The 25,331-nt window shown below is 34.7% G+C and overlaps 1 protein-coding gene across 2 annotated transcripts in view; it reads left to right on the forward strand.

Annotated features, from left to right (window-relative positions):
- LOC150100462 (integrin alpha-PS2-like) overlaps nt 1-25,331 on the forward strand; it is a 511,813-nt gene that overhangs the window by 477,616 nt on the left and 8,866 nt on the right. The window contains exons 29-30 of one of the 2 annotated variants that reach the window (XR_016549302.1): nt 13,532-13,633; nt 22,695-22,730. Coding sequence is in view for 1 of the 2 variants with exons in the window: in XM_090403279.1 (XP_090259405.1) it covers nt 13,532-13,633; nt 22,695-22,820 (228 nt within the window). In the remaining variant the exon portion in view is untranslated. Of the gene's footprint in view, nt 1-13,531; nt 13,634-22,694; nt 22,821-25,331 lie in introns of those variants that run through there. The other variant, XM_090403279.1, reaches the window with a different exon arrangement.

A 25,331-nucleotide genomic window follows, 5' to 3' on the forward strand; every position in this document is an offset into this window, starting at 1 on the left:
ATGTTTCTTGACTCTCAGTTGTTAGAATTCACCACGAATAAGCATCTCTAGCAAGACTTGAATGATTTTAAAGCAAAGTTAGACAGAATACACTCGTGAGCGTAAACATTATGTTCACCTCCCAAGTAGTGTGTGAGGCCTCCTTTAGCAAGTTAAGTGCTTGCACCTATCTCAGCACTGATTCCACTAGACCATAGAAGGTGTCTTGAGATATTCTGGACTAATTGAAGAGAATAACATCCTAGAGAGCAGTGACTCAGCAAAGCATTGGTGTTTACTCGTGGATGCTGTGTTCTGAATGAGCACACAAATGTTTAATGGGATTCAAACCAGGAGAGAGACTTGGCTACGCTCTTTGAACTATACTTGCACAATGTGCAAGCTTTGAGACATGGAGCATTATCTTGATGGAAGAGTCCAGATCCATTGGGTCACATTGTCACCATGTAAGGCACTGGTCTGTAACAATCCTGAGGTTATAATTATCAGTTAAGATATATTCAGTAGGGAATGAGAAGACATGGTGATATCCATGAAAACAATTACAAAATACTGCTGCTGCTAGCATGTGTCCAGCCACTCATGCAGTCTGGTACTCTGGGGGGGGAAGCTTGCTGGTGAAAGTTTCAGCTGATAAGTTTATATGGGTGGAGTCTGAGGACTTAATTTTCTGTACATGTGAAAGTAATAACTTTCATACTAGCTCTTCATGATATAAACAACACCAAGAGAGGAAAAAATATATTTCTTAAACTTACTAATATTTCACTAGTTTTCTAACCAGCTTCTCCAAAGCACAGTTGTAACTGTGAAAAACAATTCAAATTGTAATTGAAACAGAGCTAATGTCCTTCTGTGGGCCAGATAACTATAAAGTTAATTTGGAGAAGTCAGGTTATCAAGTCTCAAAATAGTCTTCTGGATCGTTCACAAATTAATGGAATCACACTTGTTGAGAGTAGGAGAGTGTTTCATAGCTGATGCTAAAAATAGTTTCCCAGACCTATAATGACTTCTGTGTAATATTGATGTTTTTCTCCATTTAATACTATGTCAAAGAGTACCCATAACATGGACTGCTAATCTCAGCTTGCTATGGTGATGTGATTTTTGTGTTCTTCAAGTTGGATGTTAAATGATCTATCAGTCTCTCCGAAGTAGGATAAACTGCAGGTACAAGAAACTTTATGCACTCCAGGATGTGCATGAGGATTAAGTTGATCTTTAGGAGAACAGATGAAGGTACGAAAGTGACATGAAGATAATATTTGCAGAGAAATTTGGCTAATTTTTCTGATGTACCTTAATATATTGGATAAGAAGGTTTTTCTGTGATCCTGTGTGTTTGCTAAAGGAAGAATGGGGATGCATGTAGGACTTAATATGTGCTGCAGCCATTGGCTAAAAAGGTATTGTGAAGGTCTGTGAGCTCAGTTTCATTTGAACAAATCCTCAAAACACTTCCTCGGGGAGTAAGTGTTTCGGGGATTTATACTGTTTGGAAGGGATGTGATGTGATTATTTATGTAAATACCATCCTTTTTGAGTAGGTTTTCTGTGAATGGGAAAGAATAATGAGCCATTAAGAAGTCACCAGTGTATCTAGAAAAGGGAAGACAACTGTTACTTTCTTTTTCTATGGCGAAGTTTATTTTAGGATTAGTTGTCAAGATGTGATAAAAATGAATCCAATAGAGACCATGAGGCCAAATAGCAAACACATCATCGACATAGTGCAGCCAAATTATTGGTTGAAGTGTGGCTGTGTTGAGTGCTGTTTTCAAAATGTTTCATCTGGAAGTGAGTTAGATTGGGGTGGAGTGGGAGAAACTGATTGCAGTCCCATCCAACTATTTGTATATTTTTCCTTTCCATAAGAAATGACCAGAACACATGATAATTCTGAATAATTGAATTATGTCATGGGGGAAATGTGTCTTAATAAGGTCAAGGGACTCTTTCAAAGCACTGTGATTTCAGAATCTGTCAATGTTGGACTCTTTTTTAATTATTAATGTTTTAAAGTATTGATAATATTTAATAGATGAGGGAGAGTTGCCTGCAAGTGGATAAATATTTGGTCAAGTTGTAGGTTGGGCTATCTAAGCTCTCTACTATTGGCAGGGGGGGGGAGCAGAAGAGGAGGGAATACATTTTTGAATTTTAGGGATCCCATATATCCATGTTTTTTTTTCATGATGAGATGTAAGCTTTTTGGTAATTTCTTTGTGCCAAGATGTAAATTTTTGGGAATTTTGCATGATCCTAATCTATCATCTGAGTAACCAGAGGAGTCGTTAAGGAAATGACTCATTTTTTTGCTGTAATCCACTTGGTTCATAATAACAGTTACGTTTCCGTTATCTGCTTTGTTACAATAATTAATTTGTTCTTATATAACTTTTTAAGTTCTGATATTTCTTTAGTAAGTAGAATGTTTTTCTTTGGAAGGTTTGGATTTTGTCTGAATACTAGCTACATCCAAATGAATGGTATTAGCCACTGTGAGTGTAAGATCTTAATTCATTTCACCATCGCTTCCAAAAAAGTACAGTTTTGGAAGCGATGGTGAAATTATGGCCTTGACTAAGCACATTGGCTATATCCTCTGAGAGTGGCTGCAGCGATAGATTTGCCACTATGAGTTTTTGTCTTAGCTGCAGTTGGGAACTGCTTTGCTGTTGAACAACTTATTTTTTTCAGATGCAGTTCTTAACCCTTTGAGATTTTTAATACAGTATTTTGAGATGATGTAGAGAATAGACCACAAAGCTCTTCCTGTAATGCGGGTGCGGGTATGGTGGCATTGATTTTAGCTACTCGACATGAGTGCTACTGATCTGTTCTCAAATTAGCACTAAGCTTGCCCACATGTAAATATATTTCACTTTTGCTGAATTGAACTTCTGTTTGAATCTTAGAAAGTTTGGAATGGTATTTGTGTCCTGGCATCTTTTTAGGAAGGCCAGCTGATTATTCAGTTGTCATTACAATTTTAGTTTCCATTTACCAAGTTGACCTGAAATTTCTTCTCTGTCCAGAATTTGAATATGTGTGGAAAGGTATGTTTTTGATTATTTGTAATAGCACTTTATGGTATAAACAACAGCAAGAATAATAAAAAATACATTTGTTAAACTTACTTTTTTGCTGATTTTCTACCTAGCATTTTCAGAGCACAATTATAACTGTGACAAGCACAACAGCACTGAACTAAATAATTGTGGAAAACAGGAAGGTATTTACATAAGCAATCACATCACCAACCTTCCCAATAGTATGGCATCCTCAAAACACTTACAGAGCCAGAGCCATTTGTTCAGGTAATGGCAGCCCTTGAAACTGAGTTCATAGACCATGGACTGCAGGCAAAAAAGTTCCTTATGCCTGCAGTCTATTTTCCCTACTTTGGACAGGCTGGTACGCCAGTTAACATCAACCTTGAAAAACACAAAAATTGTGACAATCTGTATGGCAAGTCAAGATTGGCAGACCATACTCTGAATACTTCTTCACATAGAATTAGATGGAAATAAACGCAATATTACGAGTCGCTATAGGTCTGAACGACCTTTAAGAATCTGCATCAGCTATGAAGCGCTCTCCCAACCTCAGCAACTATGGTTGTATTAATTTGCCAAAGATTTGGGAGACTCATTTTGAGACCTGATAGCCTCCTGACTTCTCCAAATTAACTTTACGGTTATTATTTAAGTTAAGGGATATTACCGTATATTATCGCGTATAATACGATCCACGTATAATGTGAACTAGAAATTTTGTTTGAAAACTAGCCCTAAAATGCCATGTCCACGTATAATGTGATCTGTTAATCTTGTTCCATAACATTATAAATAATACAATACGAATTAACGAAAGAAATATTTATTTTAAAACAAAATGTCAAAATACAATACGAATTAATGAAAGAAATATTTATTTTAAAACAAAATGTCAAAATACAATACGAATTAACGTAAGAAATATTTATTTTAAAACAAAATGTCAAAATCCTTTAAATTCTTCTTCATCTTTTAAGTCATCAAACATTTCATTTATAAATTCATCTGTAGGGATTACGTCATCAGTGTAGCAGTTGTCATCATCATCTTCATGCTCTCCATTTTGTTGTGCGTCATCCTCGCTTTCGTATATGACATGATCTTTGGATCCATCCATTGAATTACTTATTCCACATTTAAGAAATGAGCGTTGAATCATTTCAGATAGTATCGTATCCCATGCTTCTTTAACCCAGCTGGTGACTAGGGTGATCTCAGGCTTCTGAAAATTCCCACCCTTTTTCATCTTCACCAAACCAGATGACATCCATTCTCTCCATTTTTCACGTAAGTGATCTTTAAATGGCTTATTCAAGCTGACATCAAGCGGCTGCAAAATGGAAGTTGGACCACCCGGTAAGATTGCTAGGTCTGTACGTAGTTTAAGCGCTTTCTCTTTGCTTGCCTCTGTTAAATGCGCCCGGAACATATCCCAGACTAGCATGCTTTGTTGACGTAGCAAGCTACCTGGACGTATGTTCCATACTTGATCCAGTCACAATTGTACACCTTCTTCATCCATCCAACCTTTCTGATTGGCGCGAACAATTACACCTGGTGGAAATTTCATATGCTTTGGAATTTTCTTCCTTTTAAATATCACTGTTGGCTTTAATTTGGTTCTATCTGCCATGCATGCTAGAACAACGGTAAAATGTGTTTTTTCATGTCCTGTTGTTTTTATGAAGACACCCTTTTCACCAACTGAGTTTACTGTTCAATTCCCAGGCATATCAAAGTACATGGGCGTCTTATCCATATTGCCAATTTGGGAAAGTTCATATCCGTGACACTTCCGTAATTTTATGATAAATTTATGGAAGGACTGCACTTTTTCTTCAAGCTGCTTTGGTAACTTCTGCTCAATTTTTGTTCAGTGTCGTAATGTTAATGCTTTGCATTCCATAAATCTGTTGCACCACCCAGGCAAAGCAAGAAAAGATGAAATACCTGGTGTGTCCTTGAATTTACCATTCTTGAGTTGTAGAGCTCGAAAACGAATTGCATTTCTTGTTACTATAATGCATCTTGTCATTGCGTCAAAATCCATTCATTTAGCTCTTCTTCGAGTTCTGGAAAGGATGCTACATATCCACAACGGGCACGTTTCGTTTTGGGGATTTTTTCAAGACTGTCTTTTTGCTTACGCCAAAGTCTAATATTACTCTCTGCTACACCAAATTCTCTCAGAGCAACACTGTTATTATGTTCTTCTGGAAACTGCATGACACGCGATTTAAATCCTGCTTCAAAAGATGAACATTTACGTTTCTGTTGGCTCATTTTCAGGCTAGGTTTGTTTAATGAATAATATTTAAAATGAACTGTGGTTAAACCGATATACCTAACTGTGCTCTATCATTCGGCGACGGAGCATGCATCATAATCGCGCATAAAGCCAGTAATGTAAGTAGCTTTATGCACAGATACATGCACACTTGGTCGCCGAATGCGAGTGGGTCAAGTAGATTTGGTTGCATAAGCATTAGGTAGTATATATTGTGTGTGCAAGTCTAATAAGATGTTATATTTTTTAGGATCCGCATATAATGCGAACCCCTAACTTTAAGTAGTATTTTTTACCATAAATTTTTCGCATTATATGCGATAATATACGGTACATCCCATATTGTTTCATAGCCGAATAAGAAACTATATAAAGTTCGGCGAGTCCAAGCGTAAGCAAATACCTGGATAGTGCAACACCAGGGCAACTCATAGTAAGGGTGGAGCAAGCTCCGATCACTGTTCTTGGTATTTACCCATAATGTGAAACCCAGCTCCTAGGAGCTGTATTACTGTTCTACATTATGCGAGAGGTCACTACCCAGGCCGGTTTCAACCTTTATTGAGGTCTCATCAGTGAGTAGGTAGACCTAGATAATACCAACTTCTTAAAAGAACTGGGAGATGGACTGAGTCCTTGACTCTTTATCCCATCATCTGAATGAAGAAAATCTGTGTGGATGGGGTGTTAATGAGCTAAAAGCTCTAGTCATGGCTGGGTAACAGCAATAGCCGATCCTCAGTTAAAACTTCATTGGCTACGGCATTGCCATTCGTTACCCTGGAAGTCCTAAAAAGGGCTTTTTTCATCCCTACCATATATAATACCAAGTTTGTAGCGAACAGAACTTACATACCCTACTATAAGAATTGCCAAGGTGTCTTAATAAATTACTAATTATATGAAGAGCCAAAGGCTTCAATTCGGCGACGGGAAATTATTTAAATTAAGAGATATTACATCCCATATTGTTTCATTTACCCATAATGTGAAACCCAGCTAGGAGCTGGGTTTCACATTATGGGTAAATACCAAGAACAGTGATCAGAGAGCTTGCTCTGCCCTTACTATGAGTCACCGCAGTGTTGCACTACCGGCAGGGGCATGCTAGTAGTGTCTGGCGCCTGTGTGCAAAACTTTAGTTGGTGCCCCTATCCCCCCCCCTTCCATTAAAAAAATCACTTTAAAAAAATCGTTTTTTTTTAAGTATTTCCTCCTTTTTGGCACCTGTGTGCATCGCACATATGGCTGACGTGCCCCTGACTACCGAGTGGACTATGAGTTGCCCTGGTGTTGCACTATCCAGGTATTTGCTTACACTAGGACTCGCCAAACTTTATATAGTTTCTATATTCAGCATGAAACTCTTTGAGTTTCTTATTCGGCTATGAAACAGTATGGGATGTAATATCCCTAAACTTAAATAATTTCACGTCGCCGAATTAAAGCCTTTGGCTCTTCATATAATTAGTAACTTTATGGTTATCTGGCCAATGGAAGGACATTAGTGCTTTTAAGTTACAATCTGAAGTTCAGGGATGTGTGCTTGTCTTAGTTATAATTGTGCTCTGAAGATGCTGAGTACAAAACCAGTGAAATATTAGTAAGTTTAATAAGTGTATTTTTTCCTTGCTTGGTTTTGTTTATACCACGAAATGCTATTATGAATAGTCGGTGACATTTAAGCCTTTCCATATATAATAATAACCTTGTTACAACTAGGCTCATACATTATTATGATCTTGGCTGTTTACCTATCTTTTATCTGGAGCACTTGCTCTCTCAGGGAATTTTACTGTAGGGCTGTCCATCTTGCATCTGAACTCTGCAGTGGGTATGTTTCCATTTTAGCCTTTGTATATCAGACCACCAATTTTTGTGATCTAATTGTATTTTGCAGGTTCTGTGTTCTTTTAATTCTTAAAGCATTACTTTTCATTGTTCTTTAGCATGAGCTAAGATTTTTTTTTTAACTACAATATAACTTTATACTTGATTATGTGGACAAAATGATGGAATTAATCAGCATCCTTTTAAGAGGACAAATGATCCATTCATTAAATTTCTAATCCCATTCCATCATCCCTTTGCATGTTAGACTTGGTTTGTCACAACTAAGTAACACTAGATTTCTTAGAAACCTAATACTGCTTGTGATATGTCTGTTAATCCTATCTGCATTGTCACTATGGCTGATAAAAAAAAGAAAAAAGCCTGAATGTCCAGGAGCAGAAACCCTATCACCTCTGCATGAAAAGTCCTGATAAAGGTTCTTCGCATCCTAGACGAGATCCAAATTTAGATGTTTCCAATAAACAGCTTCATCTATTGAGATAAGGAGGCTTATGTCATCCCATGCTTTAGTTATCTGCACTGTATTTTTAAATCTTTTCTGGCATCAATGGATATAATTTATCAGAGATATGCTGGCATTATATTCAGTATTGATACCATCACCAAGGTGGGAATTTCACTTATTATTCAGGAATTTCAGGAAATTGATGGCATAGCAGCCATCAATTTCCTTCTTAACTGTTTTAACCAAATACTATATACTGGTGAAATTCCAGATGACTGGAAGACAGGCATCATAATGCCAATTCTCAAAACAGGAGATAAACAAAGGTGTGAAAATTATAGACCCATAGCATTGCTAAGTCATAGCTATAAAATCTTCATGCACATTATCCAAAATAGAATCCAGACTTTAATGAATGAGACAGTAGGAGAAGATCAAGCAGAATTCATACCTGGAAGGTCTACTGCAGACCATATTTTTACAGTTAGTAGCCTGGCTGAAAAGTACTGGGCATACAACTTACTTATATACTAAAGTTTTATTGACTTCAACAAGCATTTGATTCCATTGACAGGAACAAAATGATAGACATCTTAAAATCCATGATGCTAGATTCAGAACGACAAACTTTTACTACGAATTATAAAGATATATATACCAAAGCAACTGTCAAATTTAATAAAATAAAAACATACAAATTCAAAGTAAAAAAAGGAGTCATGCAGTGTTGCCCACTCTCTCACCAAATTTATTTATCTGTCTTGAAGAAATATGCAAATCCATAGCTGATATTCCTCCCATAAATGGAATGAATATCAACCACATCAAATATGCAGATGATATTATTATTCTTTCAGAATCTAAAGAACAATTGGAAAAAACAATGAAAAATTTAAATGAAGAATGCAAAACTTTGAAATGAAAATCAGGCTAAGCAAAACTAAAACAATGAAAATAGGAAGAGATGAGGAAAAAACTTCAATAAACTTAGAAAATCACATACTTGAACAAGTAAAGCAATTTACATATCTTGGGAGTCTCATTACTCAGAAAACAGTAAAATACAGACTTAACAAAGGATGGTCTAATATGAATAAATTAAACAAATATCGAAAAATAACAGCATTTCAGAAAGCCTCAACAACAACTACAGCAACATATGGGACTGAGACTTGGACACTTAATCATAAAGAAATACAGAAAATTAGAGCATTTGAAATGAAATTCTTAAGAAAAATGACTCACTGCTCAGAACACAAAACAAATGAGCAAGTCAAACATGAATTAAACTATAGAGAAGATAGCATATCTCTAATTCTTAAACAGCAATTAAGATGGTCTCTCCAGAGAATGTCCTTTCAAAGATTACCAAATATGGTATTGTTAAATCTAATTGTTATTTATTAATTCCAGTTTGGCTGCACCTTTGTAAACTCTACATTTTCTTGTTTGAAACTTATCTTCTTAACCTTCACTATACTTCCGACTTATCGTCAGTTACGTCACTATCTTGTGGCCGCGAATAGTAAGGCTCACGTGTGCAAGATGTCAAGAACAAAGAAAGTGCCTCGGGCTGGAGCCACTCTCTTTGTTTGATTTACTGGTGTTTATTCTAAATTAAATTTTGGAAAATTTATTTGTTAGTCAGCTGCGCCACCAAAATTCTAGGATAAGAGTAGTATCTCCCTCCGAAGAATAGAACACCCAGTATGACTCGCAGCTCCTTCCTTTCCTACTTAACTCTATATACCAAATTACAAATATTTCTTACTCTGCAGTCATGGCAATATCTACTTTAAGACACGTAGGTTCGATTTTATGAGTAGCGCATTGGACTTAGAAATCAGGCAAGTTATTTTTGATAAGAAAACAATTTATTCATCACTAAGAAACAATTACACAAATGACACAAATTAATCTGACTTAAATCTAATATGTATGTTATATCTAACAACTCAATATAAGTTACACAATCAATTCTTGCTATCATCTGAATTTCAGCAGAACTGATTGTCTAGAATCTTATCCCCCTTTCTTAATCTTACATATAATCTGATCATCAACATATATAACTTCAGCCTTAAGTAATGACTACAACTATAAAATACAATTAGATTCACAATACAATTCAGCTAGGCTTTCTCTTACATAGAGTAAATTAAGTCAATTGTTAGCACAAGGCCTAAAGTCTGTAACTTTAATTTTAAAACAATTCCATCCATACAAACCACCGTCACAATCTAAGTTTCTTTCTGGCAAAAATAATGGAAAGTTCTTACTATTCATGAAGTCTGGTCCTCTATAGCTGCTTATCCCTTCTTGTTTCCATTAGACTTTGTTACTGCACCTGAACATCCTTTACGTAATTTGCGAGACTTCTTTCCTACTATCGGCAGACAATTTAATTCCTACAGCTTGGAAGTTTGGCATCTGGTTCCTCCTAATACAACGTGCCTTAGTTGCATTGTTCTTCTGGCCTTTGCTCCGAGTAGGATGGCGATTCATCACCCACGATTCTATTGAAGCTCAGCTGCCGTTAACGATCATCGTGCTTTCTTCCATACTCCTCGGCTTACGTTGACCTTGATACCGTCATGAGTCGGAACTCCACATGACCTCGTAACTTCGTGCTGACCCACGAACGGGAACTGCACACCAGATCGACTTGAACTCCAAGAAAAAGGCCCCTGACAAGCCCCAGCAAACTGCTATTTATACGGTTCTGATGACCTTTGTTTTTCTTACATGATAGTCTCCTGGGTACCCTGATGTTCTGCACCCATCACCCACATCGATCAGTGCATTTAGTCTGGAAACCCCCGTGTAATGTCGACCTTTGTGTTTGCAATAGCCTCAGGTCATGACTTAATCCCTTAATCTGTCTGGAATTTTTGTTGACTAGAGGTTTACTTAGATACAATTTACCTTATAATTTTCTTTGTTCTTACACAAAACTGTTGATATTACAATATTCAATAATTCAAAGAAAAAACATTATTTACATTTCAATTACACCAAGTTTTTCTATTAATTCACAAGTATTTTAGTGGGACTTAGCATACTTGTAAAATCTGCGTAAAAGGTATTTTATTACAAAAACTCCTTTTATTCAAGATTTTACAGTATTGAATTGGAGGAAGATGATCAAGAGGTAGACCAAAAAGAACTTGGCTACAGTCTTTGAATGAAAGGTCACAATTATCGAAATTCAGAGAGATAGCGGAAATAGCCAGAGATAGAATGAGATGGCAAAGATTTGCACATAGGGAACTCAACCTGTCATCTGACGGAAGAAGTCAGATGACAGGTTGAGTAAACTTGGGCCCACTAGTTTGCTGGTGTTATATCATTATCATACAACTTATAATAGCATATGTACAAAATAATTTTAAAATATTGTAATGTTTTAAATAGTGTAAAAGTTTTAAAAATTGAGGATATTAAAGCTCCATTATCTTTTTATCAAATAAAATGAAATTTGGAAAAGTTTCAAAATTTTATCAGTTTATGAGAATAACCTTTGACATTGGAATTATTTGGCTAGACATGAACTCCGACCAGGAGCGAGTAGGTTCACCTTATGTTTAAAAAATATTGTTTATGGCATGTTGTACATCATTTCATTATCAGTTCCTGAAATATAGCCTCAATAGATGTACAGGATAGTTGTCTATTATACTTCTCAACAGTCATTTTCCAAAATAACATATTTGTTTGGTTTCCGATGTTGTCAGCACCTGTATTTGGATTTTCTATAATGGCATAGTCTACCAAAAGCACTGAGTCTTTTATTCTGCCATGAGACATTTCTCTAACCTTTCCTATTCTGCTTGAGTTACCATAAATGTGAGTATTCAAGTCCCTTTCTAATGTCTTCATTTTTAATATGATTCTGTCATTGATGCCATTTCTTCATTCCCCTAATTTTCTAATAACTGTAATAGCTGTGGTCTCCAATCTCTGATCAGCCTGTTTATTTCTAACCCAGCTATTAAATCCATAAATTAAAATTGTGTGTTGAGGCTTAAATGCTGTGAGAAACTCATGTTAGAGACTTAATGGAGGAAACAGTACTGAGGAAGGATCAAAAATAATTAATTCTTACAGTATTTTGTCTCAGTCACTGAGACATCATCAGGGCGCTTAATATAAGACTTGTAACACACACAAAGGCAACACAAAACTAAGTGAAACATATGGACAAAAGACTTAGTCCTAAGTGTGGTTTTCTAGGATGTAAATGGAGATCTCAAAGTATTACTGTTTCCTATATTTTGGCAAGTTTAATGCAACCAGATTTATTTAAATTAGGCTGATTTCTGAGAGTAGCTGTAGATTCCAAAAATAGTCTTTCTCTTCTAAATTTATGGCAATAGATTTGATTCTATGCACCATCTCTAAAGCACGGCCTAATTGACCATAGTCATAGCTGCAGATGAATTTCTTGTTCCACATAAATTCTTTAATTTTAATTATTTTATGAAGTAAAGATTATTATTAATCCTTTTTCAGTGCTGTTTCATTAAGCCTCTAACATGAAGTTAAAACTGGTTTGAGCTCTGTCATGTATACTACTGGTTTAGTGCTTTAGCTAATTTCTCTCTGTTAAATAAATTTATATGGAATAAGACCACATTTATTTAAATTCTCGCTATTCCAGCTTTATTTTGTTATCTGTTTCTATCTTTAATTTGTCGTCAGTAAAAGTTGTGCCTAAATAGTTGAAATATTTTACCTATTCTCCTCACTGAAAATGCAGCTGTGATTTTTCACATTCTTGCCTATTTTCTTAGTTTGAGTTAGAAAATTCCATTAGAAACCTGATAGCTTTTTTTTTTTTCTCTTAAGTATTGATACATACTCCTGGTTGCATTCCACTTGAACATTTTCTATTACTGATTTGTCACAGCATATCTCATTTAATCATCTAGTATTGAATTCTTATCTAGTGTAATGGAATAGTGTGCCACATAATGAATGATGTCCTTATTTATGCACATCTTTATGTTGGAACTTCATAATGATTAGTCAATATCCTGAACAAAAAACCAGCAACTAAGTGAACTGCCCTTTTTTCCATTTTTTTTAAGCATTTCTATATGTCTGGTATTCATTTCCAACTCTGCTGATTAGATCTTCCCTTTCTAATGACATGAAAAATTAATCTGTTTGTCTTAGAACCATGTGATGCACCAGCTGATATGGCATTTTTATGCGTATCCTCATTTTTGGTAGTGGTTTTGCCAGTCCATTAACTGATAATGGAATAGGCATTGGGCAACAGGTTCTGATGATTTCTCTACATGTCTTATAGGCTCTATGGCAGTCTTGTCCCGGTTAAATCTAGCCAGTCCCAGAAATTCTTCATATAGGCTTAATTTTTATTAAATTTTTAATATGCTTTGCAAAGTCATTGGCAATATTTTGTTGTTAAAGTTCAGTCACATCTGATTTCTTTCATCTTTTTAAACTCTTCCTGGTTGGGTGAGGGTGGGTGCTGCATGAGATTAGATCTAGGAGAATTTTTTTTTCAAGTAATAATTATATTACCCTTACAACTGTGCTTACAGATAAGTTAATTTTTGTATAAGGAACTTCATTTTAGTTATGTTTATTAGAGCTAATCTGTAAAAAAAATAATTATGAGCTTTAATAATTTTCCAGTTTCAATAAGTTTTTAAAAGAGATTGTCAAGTTAGTTTTTTGTGAAAATGTTAGAAAAGCAACAATTTGCATGCTAAGAATTATATTTATGCTTATAAAAATGCTCCATATTCTGATTTAGTAGTTTTTACTGATTTTTTTTTTTTTTTTTTTTGTGTGTGTGTGTGTGTGTGTGTATATATATATATATATAAAATCTTTTTCTCCCCTTAATTTCAGTTAGGATTGTATGATGCCCAGATTTCTTCAAAGCTGATTACTAGGGTAATTTCATTACCTTATAATGTAGATCCTACATATCTAAAACACAGAGTATATGCTGTAAGTATAATTTTTATAAATTAAATCATGTGATGTTTGGTTGAACAGGTTTTGAGTAGAAATCTTGAATAAGTTGGAGAGTGTCTTTGATTTTAGAAAGCTGGGTGCTAGATAGAAATAAGTTGTCAGATTAAAATTAAATTTAAATTGTACCCACTAAAATAGAGGAATTTCCTTGTTGAGTGTTCCAAGTAAGATTTATTTTCTTAGCCACTCAAGCATACTTAAGAGGCTAAAAAAAAACTGTAGAAGGCAAACATGGAGAACAAGCTGGGTTGATCTAAAAGAAGGCAATGAAAAGGTGCCAAGAAGTAAGCTGTTCAAAATGTTACAATTATATGTTGTAAATGGTCTGTTAAATTTAGCAATGTGGTCTATATTTGAGTTGTTTCTGACACCTGATTTAACATTGATGTTAAATCAAGTGTCGATACAAGCGTGCACAGAATCTCCACTGTTGTCACCTGTATGGGTCACATTAACTTGAACAAGGTATCAAAACTGGAGATGTTATACTCTTCCAGTAATAATAATTGCTCTGCAGCAACCCACAAAACTGGAACAATGATTATGCTGAGCAATAACATTTTTTGACTTGAAGCAATGGCAGGCAATCCTGATTAATTTCCATGTACCAAATTCACCTATGGGCTTAAAATTGTCCTATCATCAGCATCCCAATTTTCAGGAATCTAAATTGCACACATTAGTATGTTAACATACTGATCTGCTCTGGCAGATCAGTATGTTAACCTACAAAATTGCCACTGTGCCTCTCTTAAGAAAAAATTAGCAAAGTGCCTTTGAAACCCCTTATCTTCGTGAGGAAGTGTGCAGAGTTTTTTTATAAATAATCCAAACTGTTCAACATAATTACTTCATAAATCAATAAAAACTCCGTGTGGGTGGTAGCATCAATAGTTTACAGCATTCCTTGTGGATCTTCAAGTAAACCATACAAAAAGACATCCTCCCCAAATAAGTACATAGTTTATAGTATTATTACAGCTCATGACATCTAGTAGTTTATAGTTGCTTGATCTTACTGAATAAGGCAAGCAGAGTGATTGTTCTGTGTAAGTGAAAGAAGAGCACAGAATAAACTGAAAAAGTACTTGGCAAGTGGTGGATTATATATTGCCAGCCAGTTCTAGTTAAGCAGCCCAGAGTTGATTCCATACCAAAGTATGGCTGGCACAAGTATAAATATAAGACTATAGATAATTTGAATCATGATCATCTCTACATTTCCCACACAACAGAAGTAAAACACAAAGGTAGCAAGCATAAATTAGAAGCTTGAGCAAAACATTGTCGTGTGAAAGGTGGTCATCCAAATTATAATTCGGCAGCTTTAGAACTTCAGAAATGATCATTGAATAAGGATTATATTAGACATCAGTCATAATAATTTACCTAAAGCCTTTTGAGCTCTATATATTTTAGTATTAATAATTTATCTATTTATTCTTATGGCAAAATGAATACAAAACTACAGATCAATGCCCAGCCTGGAAAGCCAATCCAAGGCCTCATCTGTCGGCCACCACCGTGAAATTGGCACCTTGGGCAATCTTAATAATATCATACTTGAATAATAACTATTTAACATGATTCCCCCTCCACAAGTGATGCAGTCTTAATAATATCATACATGAATAATAAGAACTATTGAACACAATTTCCTCCACAGGTGATGCAGTCTTTGATATATTAATATTAACAGCAGTACTTATGCTAAGGGATAGCATCTGTACAATGAATATTTCATTCTGTACTATCTGTAAAATAAAATTCAAGAGATGCTAAATCATGGGGAGTAGGAAGAGTGAATGTAGTATAGTTATTTGTCTCTGAACCCTCTCTGCTTGCATCACAGTGAAAAACAGGTGACTAATTTTATGTAAATTTATTTATATAGGTATGGAAAAGTTCTTTATCTGTTTCACTTAATCAGCATGCTATAAATTTTGCAAACCTCTTGTGTGGAATTTTTAAAAGATCATGATCTTGCACACCCACCTCTTTATCTCTGTTCATCATCATAATAGCAGAAATACATATTGTCTATATTCTTCTGAACTTCAGATCTCTATATCAGCAGCATCCCACATCCCAACTGTCCTCTGCCTCCTAAAACACAATTTTAGTATTATACTTCTGCATGTTGAAGTACTCACTCTTCATCAGGGAGACAGACCGTTAACTACATTCGAAACATGAATCACAATAATGAGTCAGAAATCATGCATTTTATTAGCTCATGTCTTGGTTGCAGCTGAAGTATATATATTACACTGTTAGAGTTCATTGTAATATAAAAGAAGACTGGGAATATAATGATCTAGAGAACAAGGATAATCATGTGTATGGAATGATGCTTTCTCCCTGGCATTCTTCTGAGATTACTGCTGACAGGATAGGATGGTCACCAGAATTTGAGTTCACTGGGTTATGCAGCATGAAAGCTGTGTAATAGCCTGGCTTTCTTCCATCTAATAAAATGATCTTTTTCCAAGGTATGCTATGCTGGTCCTTTTTTTTTGCTCTTCTTACATGAGGCTGTCCATCCCATCTATCCAAAATACTGGATCCAACATTGATGAGGGATACCTTAAGACACCTTGGAAGGAGAGAGGATTTCCTCTCTTCTTCCAAGGTGCCTATAATATCCCTTGTCAGTGTGGGTGCCTGAAGTTTATAGACTGTTCTGATTTGTTTTAGGAGTAAGCCCGACCTGTCTCTTTTACCTTTAAAGTATGATAGGGTATATGTGTAATTTCACTGAGGAACAGTTTTTTTTTTTTAATTATGTAAGTAGAGCCTGTTGTTCTCGATGCAGAGGTCTTGAGCACAAAATTCACTCTGCCCCAGAGGCTAGTTGGAACAGGATAGTGATGTGAGGTCACATGTAGGTATCTACCTGCATGTGAAAGACCCATTTGCTTGCCTTGTAAAGAAGGTATTCAAAGAAGGCAGACAATCACATGCTGCCTTGGGATAAGACCATTTCATCAGGCATCAGCTGTAACCCTTCATACAAGTGACTGTTCTCTAGGTCAATTCATTCCCAGTCTTTATGGTGTCTGCATCCCTTAAGTGCCTTTGATAATGCTAGCTTAAGCTGGCAAAATGTTGGTATATCAATATTTAATTTAGTTACTAACTGGTAATTAATTTACGGAATTAACAACGCATATCAAGTATTTAATTAAAGATAACTTTAATGAATCACTTCTATATTTCGGCAATGTCACATTGCCATCTTCAGGAACATAAAGATATGGTATGTGCACTAAGGAACTAACAAAGCAAATGAGGAAGAATGTGGAAGATCATGGTCTTGCATGTGCAGAATGTGGAAAAATGAGGAAGAAAAAAAAATAAAATAAAATAACTAATATCCTCAAAAAATATGACCTTACTTCCTGTTACAGACCATATAAAAAATTGGCATCCCTTATCCGCTCTACCAAAGACTTCCCCTAGACCTACCTGGTGTATACCAGGTCCCTTGCAGCTGCAAATTGTCCTACTTTGGCCAAACAGGCAGAACAACAAATATCAGGATTTCAGAACACCAAGACTACATCCGGTTTCACCAGTACAGCCGCTCTGGGTTGGCAGACCATGCCTTAGATACCCACCATAAAATTCGTTGGAAGAAAACAAAAATAATCCATCGCAGCAAGTTTAAATACGAAAGATTATTCAAAGAATCTTCAGCAGCTCTAAAAAACGTTCCTAACCTCAACAAATTTGGGTGCATGAAACTGCCCCAAATTTGGGAGACTTTCATTATGAGAACTTCAGCCCAACTGCCAAGACTACCAAATTAGCCCACAAGAGGGCACCATTAGGACTTTAGGAACAAAATTAGTTTCTCACATTCTTCCTCATTTGCTTTGTTAGTTCCTTAGTGCACATACCATATCTTTATGTTCCTGAAGATGGCAATGTGACATTGCCGAAATATAGAAGTGATTCATTAAAGTTATCTTTAATTAAATACTTCATATGCGTTGTTAATTCCGTAAAATAATTACCAGTTATGTCTAACCAACGTATAAGTTCTTACTACTAGAATTTAGTTACTAATTACTAATTATATGAAGAGCCAAAGGCTTCAATTCAGCGACGTGAAATTATTTAAGTTAAGGGATATTATTTAATTTAGTTATTTTCATTCCAGTTCCCCCATGGTTTTTATTCCTGAAACATCAGCATGAATCTCTACAAGAGCTATCAAATTTGAATATGGAAATGCTATATTAGATAAGCTTTGCTTCACATTCCAGAACATTAATGATATCTTTGTACCACTGTCCTGTCAAGTGTCATCTCCATCTAAGAGATTGGCTGTTATGGATCCTATCTATTTCTGTCTTGAGCTGCTCTCAACCATGTGTGTGTGTGTGTGTGTCACTGCCTTCATTTCTTCCCTCTAATAAATCTTTTTGAAGACTCATGCCTCATACTATGATTCATATATAATTGTTGAAATAAAGAGCCAAAAGGCTTCATTTCAGTGATGTAAAATTACATAAGCAAAGTGGATATTAGATCCAGCATTATTTCAAACCCGACTGTAGAAACTGAAAGTTTCGTAAGTTAACCAGAGAGCAACAGGAATATGTTCTTTAGCATCCCAGAGTTAACTTAGTGTGGACTACTTAAAAGACATAGGTGCTTCCTAGCCATCTCTCTCTCTCTCTCTCTCTCTATATATATATATATTTATTTGTCCATTGTAGATAAGGTTTCACTGACCTGAATGGATTAATAAAAGGCGAATATATATAGATGCCTGGACAGCATCTATATATATTCGCATATATCTTTTAAGTAGTCCACACTAAGGCAACTCAGGCTTTTCTAAGGAATGTATTCCTGCAAGCTTTCTCATTAACTTTCATAGTTTCTACATTTGGCTTTGAAATAACGCTGGGCCTAATATCCACTTTGCTTATGTAATGATGTATATATATAATTTTTAATATTCTTTATCAGTTCCAATTTAGTACTTATCTCCAAAACATCACTAGTACTGTCTTCCTTATTCATTGGCCATGTTTTTGCTCCCTAGAAACCCTTTGAGAAAAGTGGACCAAATAAAGCATTTAATCATTCTTAATCTATTTTTCAATTTCTTGCATTTTCCTGTAATTTGCTTTTCTTTAATTTTTAACTTTGGAGTAAATTTTTCTCTGCTTAGTATCATAACTTTAGTTTTGTTAGGAATTTAATGTAAAGTCATATTTTTTTGCTCTATTAACTTCTGCACATCTTCCTCTTTCGCAGCCATCAATGGCAGATATTTATTCATCCAGTTCTTTTATATGTCTAAAAAAATTTCTTCATCATGACAAAAGCACATATTCATGCCTGACTGTATTTGGAAAGTTTCTTTTATATTTTTATATATACAGTTTGGTCTCTATTTATGTGGTGGATAAGTTTCACAAAAAAACCACATATAAAAAAGTCAACAAAAAATGACCTAACTTATGCTGAAAAATTAGGGATACATTCCATAATTTTCTAAAACCGTAATTTCTAAATCCAAAATTGTAATTTTCATTTCCAAAGAAAAGCAATTGCTTTGTTGCTTTTTTTTTTGCATTGGGCCAAATTAAATCTTTAAAATAAAAATTAGCAAAATTTAAACTTATGATAATGAAAAGACAAACACTTGCTCCCATGCAAAATTAAACTTCACGGACACTCACTGCTTACACATTACACCAGAATGTGCTGCAAGACACTGTTCATTATGTACAGTGGGGAAACCCTGAATTTGCATGAAATATGTACTGCATCATTCAAAACCGTATAAAAGATATGCATAAAAAAAGAGACCCGAGTGTGTGTATATATAGGATGCCAGCCTGGTTGGCCAAGTAGTTAGTATATCTGCTCTCCAGCCAAGAGGCTGCAGGTTCAAATCCTGCATAGGCATGAATGTTTGCGATCACCTTCCACCTTCATTCAACCAAGTATCAGTGCACTCTCCCAATATGGGCTGGGTCACCAAAACCTCCCTGAATGGGAGAGGCCTTCACCCTGCAGTGGATGAACAGCCTATTTTTCTACCATCATCATATATATATATAATATCGGTTATGTCATATCTGTTCATTTCTTATAGTGAACACTATTAATAAAACAGAAATAAACATCTTTCTGCATTTTTAAGTTTATTTCTATTATCATTCTGTTATCAAAGATAGGGGCTTGCTCCATGTTTTAAATTCACTTTCAACATCCTTTATTTCAATTGCTGTTTTTGATTTTATCCTTTCCAGTATAATTCATAATAGTTATTTTATTACATGGCTCATTATGCTTTATTGGCCTCTAATCTTTATATTCAATTGCTCTAGCCTTTTTGGGGATGTTTATAGATATAGATAGAATTCCTGAGTTCATTTGGAACATTCATATACTCATGTATATGGTTAAAAGGCTTCTTTAACTCTTTGTAGGGCCTTTAGCGTTTCTGTGTGAATGTAATCTTGACCTGCTGACTTTTCTGTCTTCATTTGTTCTGTCAATCTTGCTATTTGTTACCATTGCTTCCAACATGGCAGTCAGTCAACTGACAAGATGAACTTAGCCTATTTTGTTCCAAATAAAAGCAGATTTACACAAAAGTCCTGTGCTTATGCTTTTTTTTTTTAGGAAATAAGATTGAAAGGGGGGGTAGTAATGCATGTCAAATCAGGTGTTTTTCCCCCTCCCAAGCTGTTTGGTATATGTATTGAATGGTCAACATATCCAAGGCATTTGACTTTCCATAAATATGAAGCCTCATAGGCAAGTGAAAAATAAATAAACCCTCGCATTGTTTGAGAACTAACTATGAAAGGAATTTGATTTTTAACTGTAATACCCTGGCTTGCTTCCACTTGACATAACGGTCTTCTAAGGTATATTGTGCAAATCCACTTTTAAATTCCCCCATCAGATATACTTTATATTCTTCTTACCAAGGTAGATCATCCTATCTGTCCAAAATATTGGCAGAGGATACTGTAGACACTTGGAAAGAGAGCAGATACTCTCTGACCAGATTCCCTCATCAGTGCATATAAACCTCATCCTGAGGTTTATATTGTTCTGATTTGGTGGCGTTTTAGTAGTAAGTCCAATCTGTCTGTGGCACCCTTAATGTAGGATAGAGAAGATATGTAGTTTGTTTGGGTTACTGCTGACCATTTTCTTTCTGATGCTAGAATCTCTAGCTGCCAGAGGATCATTAAACCTTTCCATTCAACAGAATTGTTTTTTTTTTATTTCAAGAAGCACAGGGTGATAAGTTTCCTACTATGATGAAAGACCATGCATTCAACATTTTTTTTATAGTAATCCCATATATGCAAGATAATCATAACCTATAGTTCTTGAGTATTTTCTTAAGCAGATGTTGCAAGAGATTTAGAGAAAAGTGGGAAAATTATTATGAACAGTGATCATAGAAATATATGTAGAAAATGCACAACAGCAGAAATTGAACATCCCTGTGGAAGAGTAGAGTGAAATGGGTTTTTAATCAACATGTTTGTTTTCTTCTGAATTGTATTTGTAGAGTGCTCTTGGGCCCCATGTGTAAACAGTATTCAGTAAGATGGATGGGTTGGTGACTTGTATATTGGATAGCAGATCAGAGGAACACCAATGATCGTGACAAGAGAAATCTTGTCACGATCATTGGTGTTGTGAAAAGTAATAATAGAAGAAAAAGAAACTTTATTTCTAAATCTAAAATCATATTTCCACATTACATTCACACAGATGAATAAAATTAGAATGCTAAACCAAACAGTTCATAACTTCCTTTACTTCTTAAGCAAAGGAAGTTATTATCACTGACTGCAGGCCAGAGGCCTGTAATGTTCAAAAACATTTAGATTGGTCTGTCTTGGGAAAGGTTGAAAATGTGAATAATACTAATATTATAATTTAGAGACAAGTTAAGGCATCATCTGCTCTGTCACAGAGTCTGCACAAGAATATCAAGAATTGTTTCTCTTTTTATTCCACTACTTCCAAAAACATCACATATCCATATTGTTTCCCATGTGTATGCATGTAAGTCAACAGGAATGTGATGTTTGATTAGTTAAGAATACATCCATTCGTGGCATCTTATTAAAAAAAAAAAAAAAAAAAAAAAAAAAAAAAAAAAAAGCACACATCCTTCTCTATGCATCATTTTTTTTTTTTTTTTTTCTTTCAGATTTCAAATAATCATTAATAGCTTTAATGGAACATGTGCACCAGACATATTTAAGTAACTCATAACTTACACATGTAACAAAAATTATAATTTATTATAATTATAAATTATAATTCCACTACTTCCAAAAACATCACATATCCATATTGTTTCCCATGTGTATGCATGTAAGTCAACAGGAATGTGATGTTTGATTAGTTAAGAATACATCCATTCGTGGCATCTTATTAAAAAAAAAAAAAAAGGCACACATCCTTCTCTATGCATCATTTTTTTTTTTCAGATTTCAAATAATCATTAATAGCTTTAATGGAACATGTGCACCAGACATATTTAAGTAACTCGTAACTTACACATGTAACAAAAATTATAATTTATTCAAAAAAAAAAGCCAATATATTCAACCAACATTGTCAGGGGGGATACTGTGTGCCAATATCCAAGTTTGGGGAAGTGATCACTATTAATTGTTCAAAATTATTGATAAAAAAACAAAACCTTATTTTAAATTTTTATCTGCACAACTTGGAACTGTTCTTTTGAACTCTAATAGTGTAATATCATATACTTCTGTTGCAACTGAGACATGAGCTAATATATACATGATTTCTGGCTTATTGCAATTCATCTTTTGAATGTAGTTAAGAGTATGTTCATGTAACATTGGATGAAATAGATTGGAGGTTTTGAATGTGTAAGCTGTGAAAGTTATTTAAATATCCAAATAATCATATTGATATTGTTACCACAATTTTAGCTTGTTATACACACTTCTGTTGGACAACCCTAATATAAAATAATGTGATCATTTATTTTGTTCAGGTAGCTACTAAGGTGAGCTCAGAGGATAGAGGTTTAAAACCTCAAATGATTCCTTGGTGGATAATAATTGTATCTGTTTCTATAGGACTAGGACTTTTAGGCCTTCTTGCTTTGCTACTGTGGAAGGTAATACATTTTTATCTTACTTTATTAGCATAAAAATTGCCTCTGCTTAAGAATCATAATTATAGTGTTGTTCCCTAGTATTTCTTTATTCATTTTCTACAAATTTCATTTCTAAATTTGCAAAACACTTAAAGAAGTAAATTACGTAGCATTTGGGGGGGGGGGTGCATGCCTGTTTTCTTGTTACCAGTCAATGTTATTAATGTATTAATTCCATGTAGTATTGTTTGTATGTACTGTGAGATCCCCTTGACACTTCTGTGCATAGAAGAAGGCAAACCATTCTGATAATAGAGTAATCAGTGGGATGAGTGTTTAATTATTATACGTTAAAAAATTAGCTTCTTTTTTTTTTATATAGTTTTCATTTTAAAAACTAGAAAATTAGCATTTCTAGTTTTTAAAACAATAACTATTTTGCTTGTACAACAGTTGGAAAATTTTACATATAAAGCACATGATTCCTTGTGTTGATCCTTTTTCCTCTTCAACCTGAATTGACTCTTCTTGGCATTTATGCCACAAATAGATAAATTGGATATAAGAAAACAGGACTGATAACCATAATACACTATGCAGTAGGATTAACTGCCTTATCAGCATATTAATCAAGTTTCAAAGAAACCAGTTTGCTTGGTCATTGAGCCGAACACAGTGCAAAAATGGAACATATACACAAATAAAGGAAAAATGCTTCCCTGGTTACTCTTGCACCCAGTCTGTACAGTTTTTTTTTAATGGCTGTGTTATTATTTCAATCATATAAACTATAATAGTATAACAATAGAATTGCTTAAGACAACTTAAAAATGGCTACTGATTAATTGCAAGTGATTGTTAATAAATTACTGTTATTATGTGGCAACTCACAAGGAATCATTACAAGAAGGCTCTCTGCTCACTACATAATTTGCCAACAACACCAATTTTGGTTCATTTGCCTGTAGCAGGATGAAAAACATTTGCTCATTTCCAAGAGGGAGAAACCCTACTATCCCTATATGACATTGGCTAACTAACCTTTAATTGAAAAATCCCATATAAAGATTCCTCTAATCACAAAGAGAGTTGAATTCTGGTCTTTTCTGTTCAGAGGGCATAATGTCGTTCTTCTTCCACTTGTGATATGGAGGTGTGTTTGAGAGCAAAACAAATAAATGCAAAGATGATTTGTACAATTTTGATTAAATAGAAAAGATAAGAGCAAATTGCTTTTAGAACCAATTTGTTCATATCTTTTCTATTTCATCAAAATTGTACAAATCATCTTTGCATTTGTTTTCCTCTCCAGTAGTACAGTACTGTTTAACTTTAAGGAATAGATTAAAGCTTCTTAATATTAGCCTGCATTTCATATATCACTGTTTAACTTTAAGGAATATAATTGAATAGATTAAAGCTTCTTAATATTAGCCTGAATTTTATAGATTTTTTCCAGTCTATACACTCACCACTTTCTCAATGTTGAAAGTTTAAGTTTGCACGTGAAGTCGCTTCATGACTGGGTTACTTGTATATGGAAATATGACTTCTGCATTAGTTTAACCTTCATATCACTTCTAGCTCCAGCTCCCATTGATGAGACCTCAATAAAGGTTGAAGCCGGTCTGAGTAGTGGCCCTTCTCATAATGCATAGCATTATACATGTCTAAGGATATGTGCATTGCATTACAGGATACTAAGGCAATCGATGTGAAGTCATCAGCTTCTATATACAAGTAACCCAGCCGTGAAGTGACTTCATGCACAAACTTTGTTTGCTTACCCTTGGATAAAGGATAAAACTGAGAATATAATTTCTTGGCATCTTTAATTTATACTTTCTCAATGGCTTAACTACTGCATTCAAAAAAAAAAAAAAAAAAAAAAAAACTACTACTCACTTTTTGCATCTTCCACGGATGGCTCCTTGTACCACATGAAAAATCTCCCAGTATTAATCAGCTAAATACCTCATATAATTCTTTTGCTCATCAAACAGTGCAGCTTGCATCCCCTCACTCCATTCTCAAAGAATATCTCCCAGTCCTGATCATTTCTGTTATTCACCTTTGTATCCTCTCCTAGGTGACCAGATGTGGTTTGATCAGTGCTTTATCGAAGAGAACCATCACCCTGTTCTCTCTCTCTCTCTCTGTCTGCTGGTCAACATTCTCATTTTTGCAGCAGAATCACTGAGTTGCTTTTACCAATTTCACAACTTCTTAATTTCTATTTCGATACTAATTATCCCAGATTTCAAGACCTTGCCTTTAGTTGCAATAAACTGATATCTCCATTCATTCATCAACCTTTTCAATTTATTTCCAATTTCTTTGGTCTTCCTGTAGCTCTCTTTCCATCCATGGGCTACCATTTGGAGATTAACTTTATCCTTTTTTGAGTGTCACTTCTTGCAATTTAGGTCTTTTCATGGCTGATATGATTCTCATCCTAATATTGTGCTTTCTACATAAAAAGGTAACACTGAGTAATAACCTTCCTATTTTCCTCTGGGTAATTCTCAACTT

Source organism: Typopeltis vanoorti, chromosome 13 (genome assembly GCF_054136105.1).
Source record: "Typopeltis vanoorti isolate ZY-2024b chromosome 13, IOZ_Tvanoo_1.0, whole genome shotgun sequence".
Taxonomy (NCBI): domain Eukaryota; kingdom Metazoa; phylum Arthropoda; class Arachnida; order Uropygi; family Thelyphonidae; genus Typopeltis; species Typopeltis vanoorti.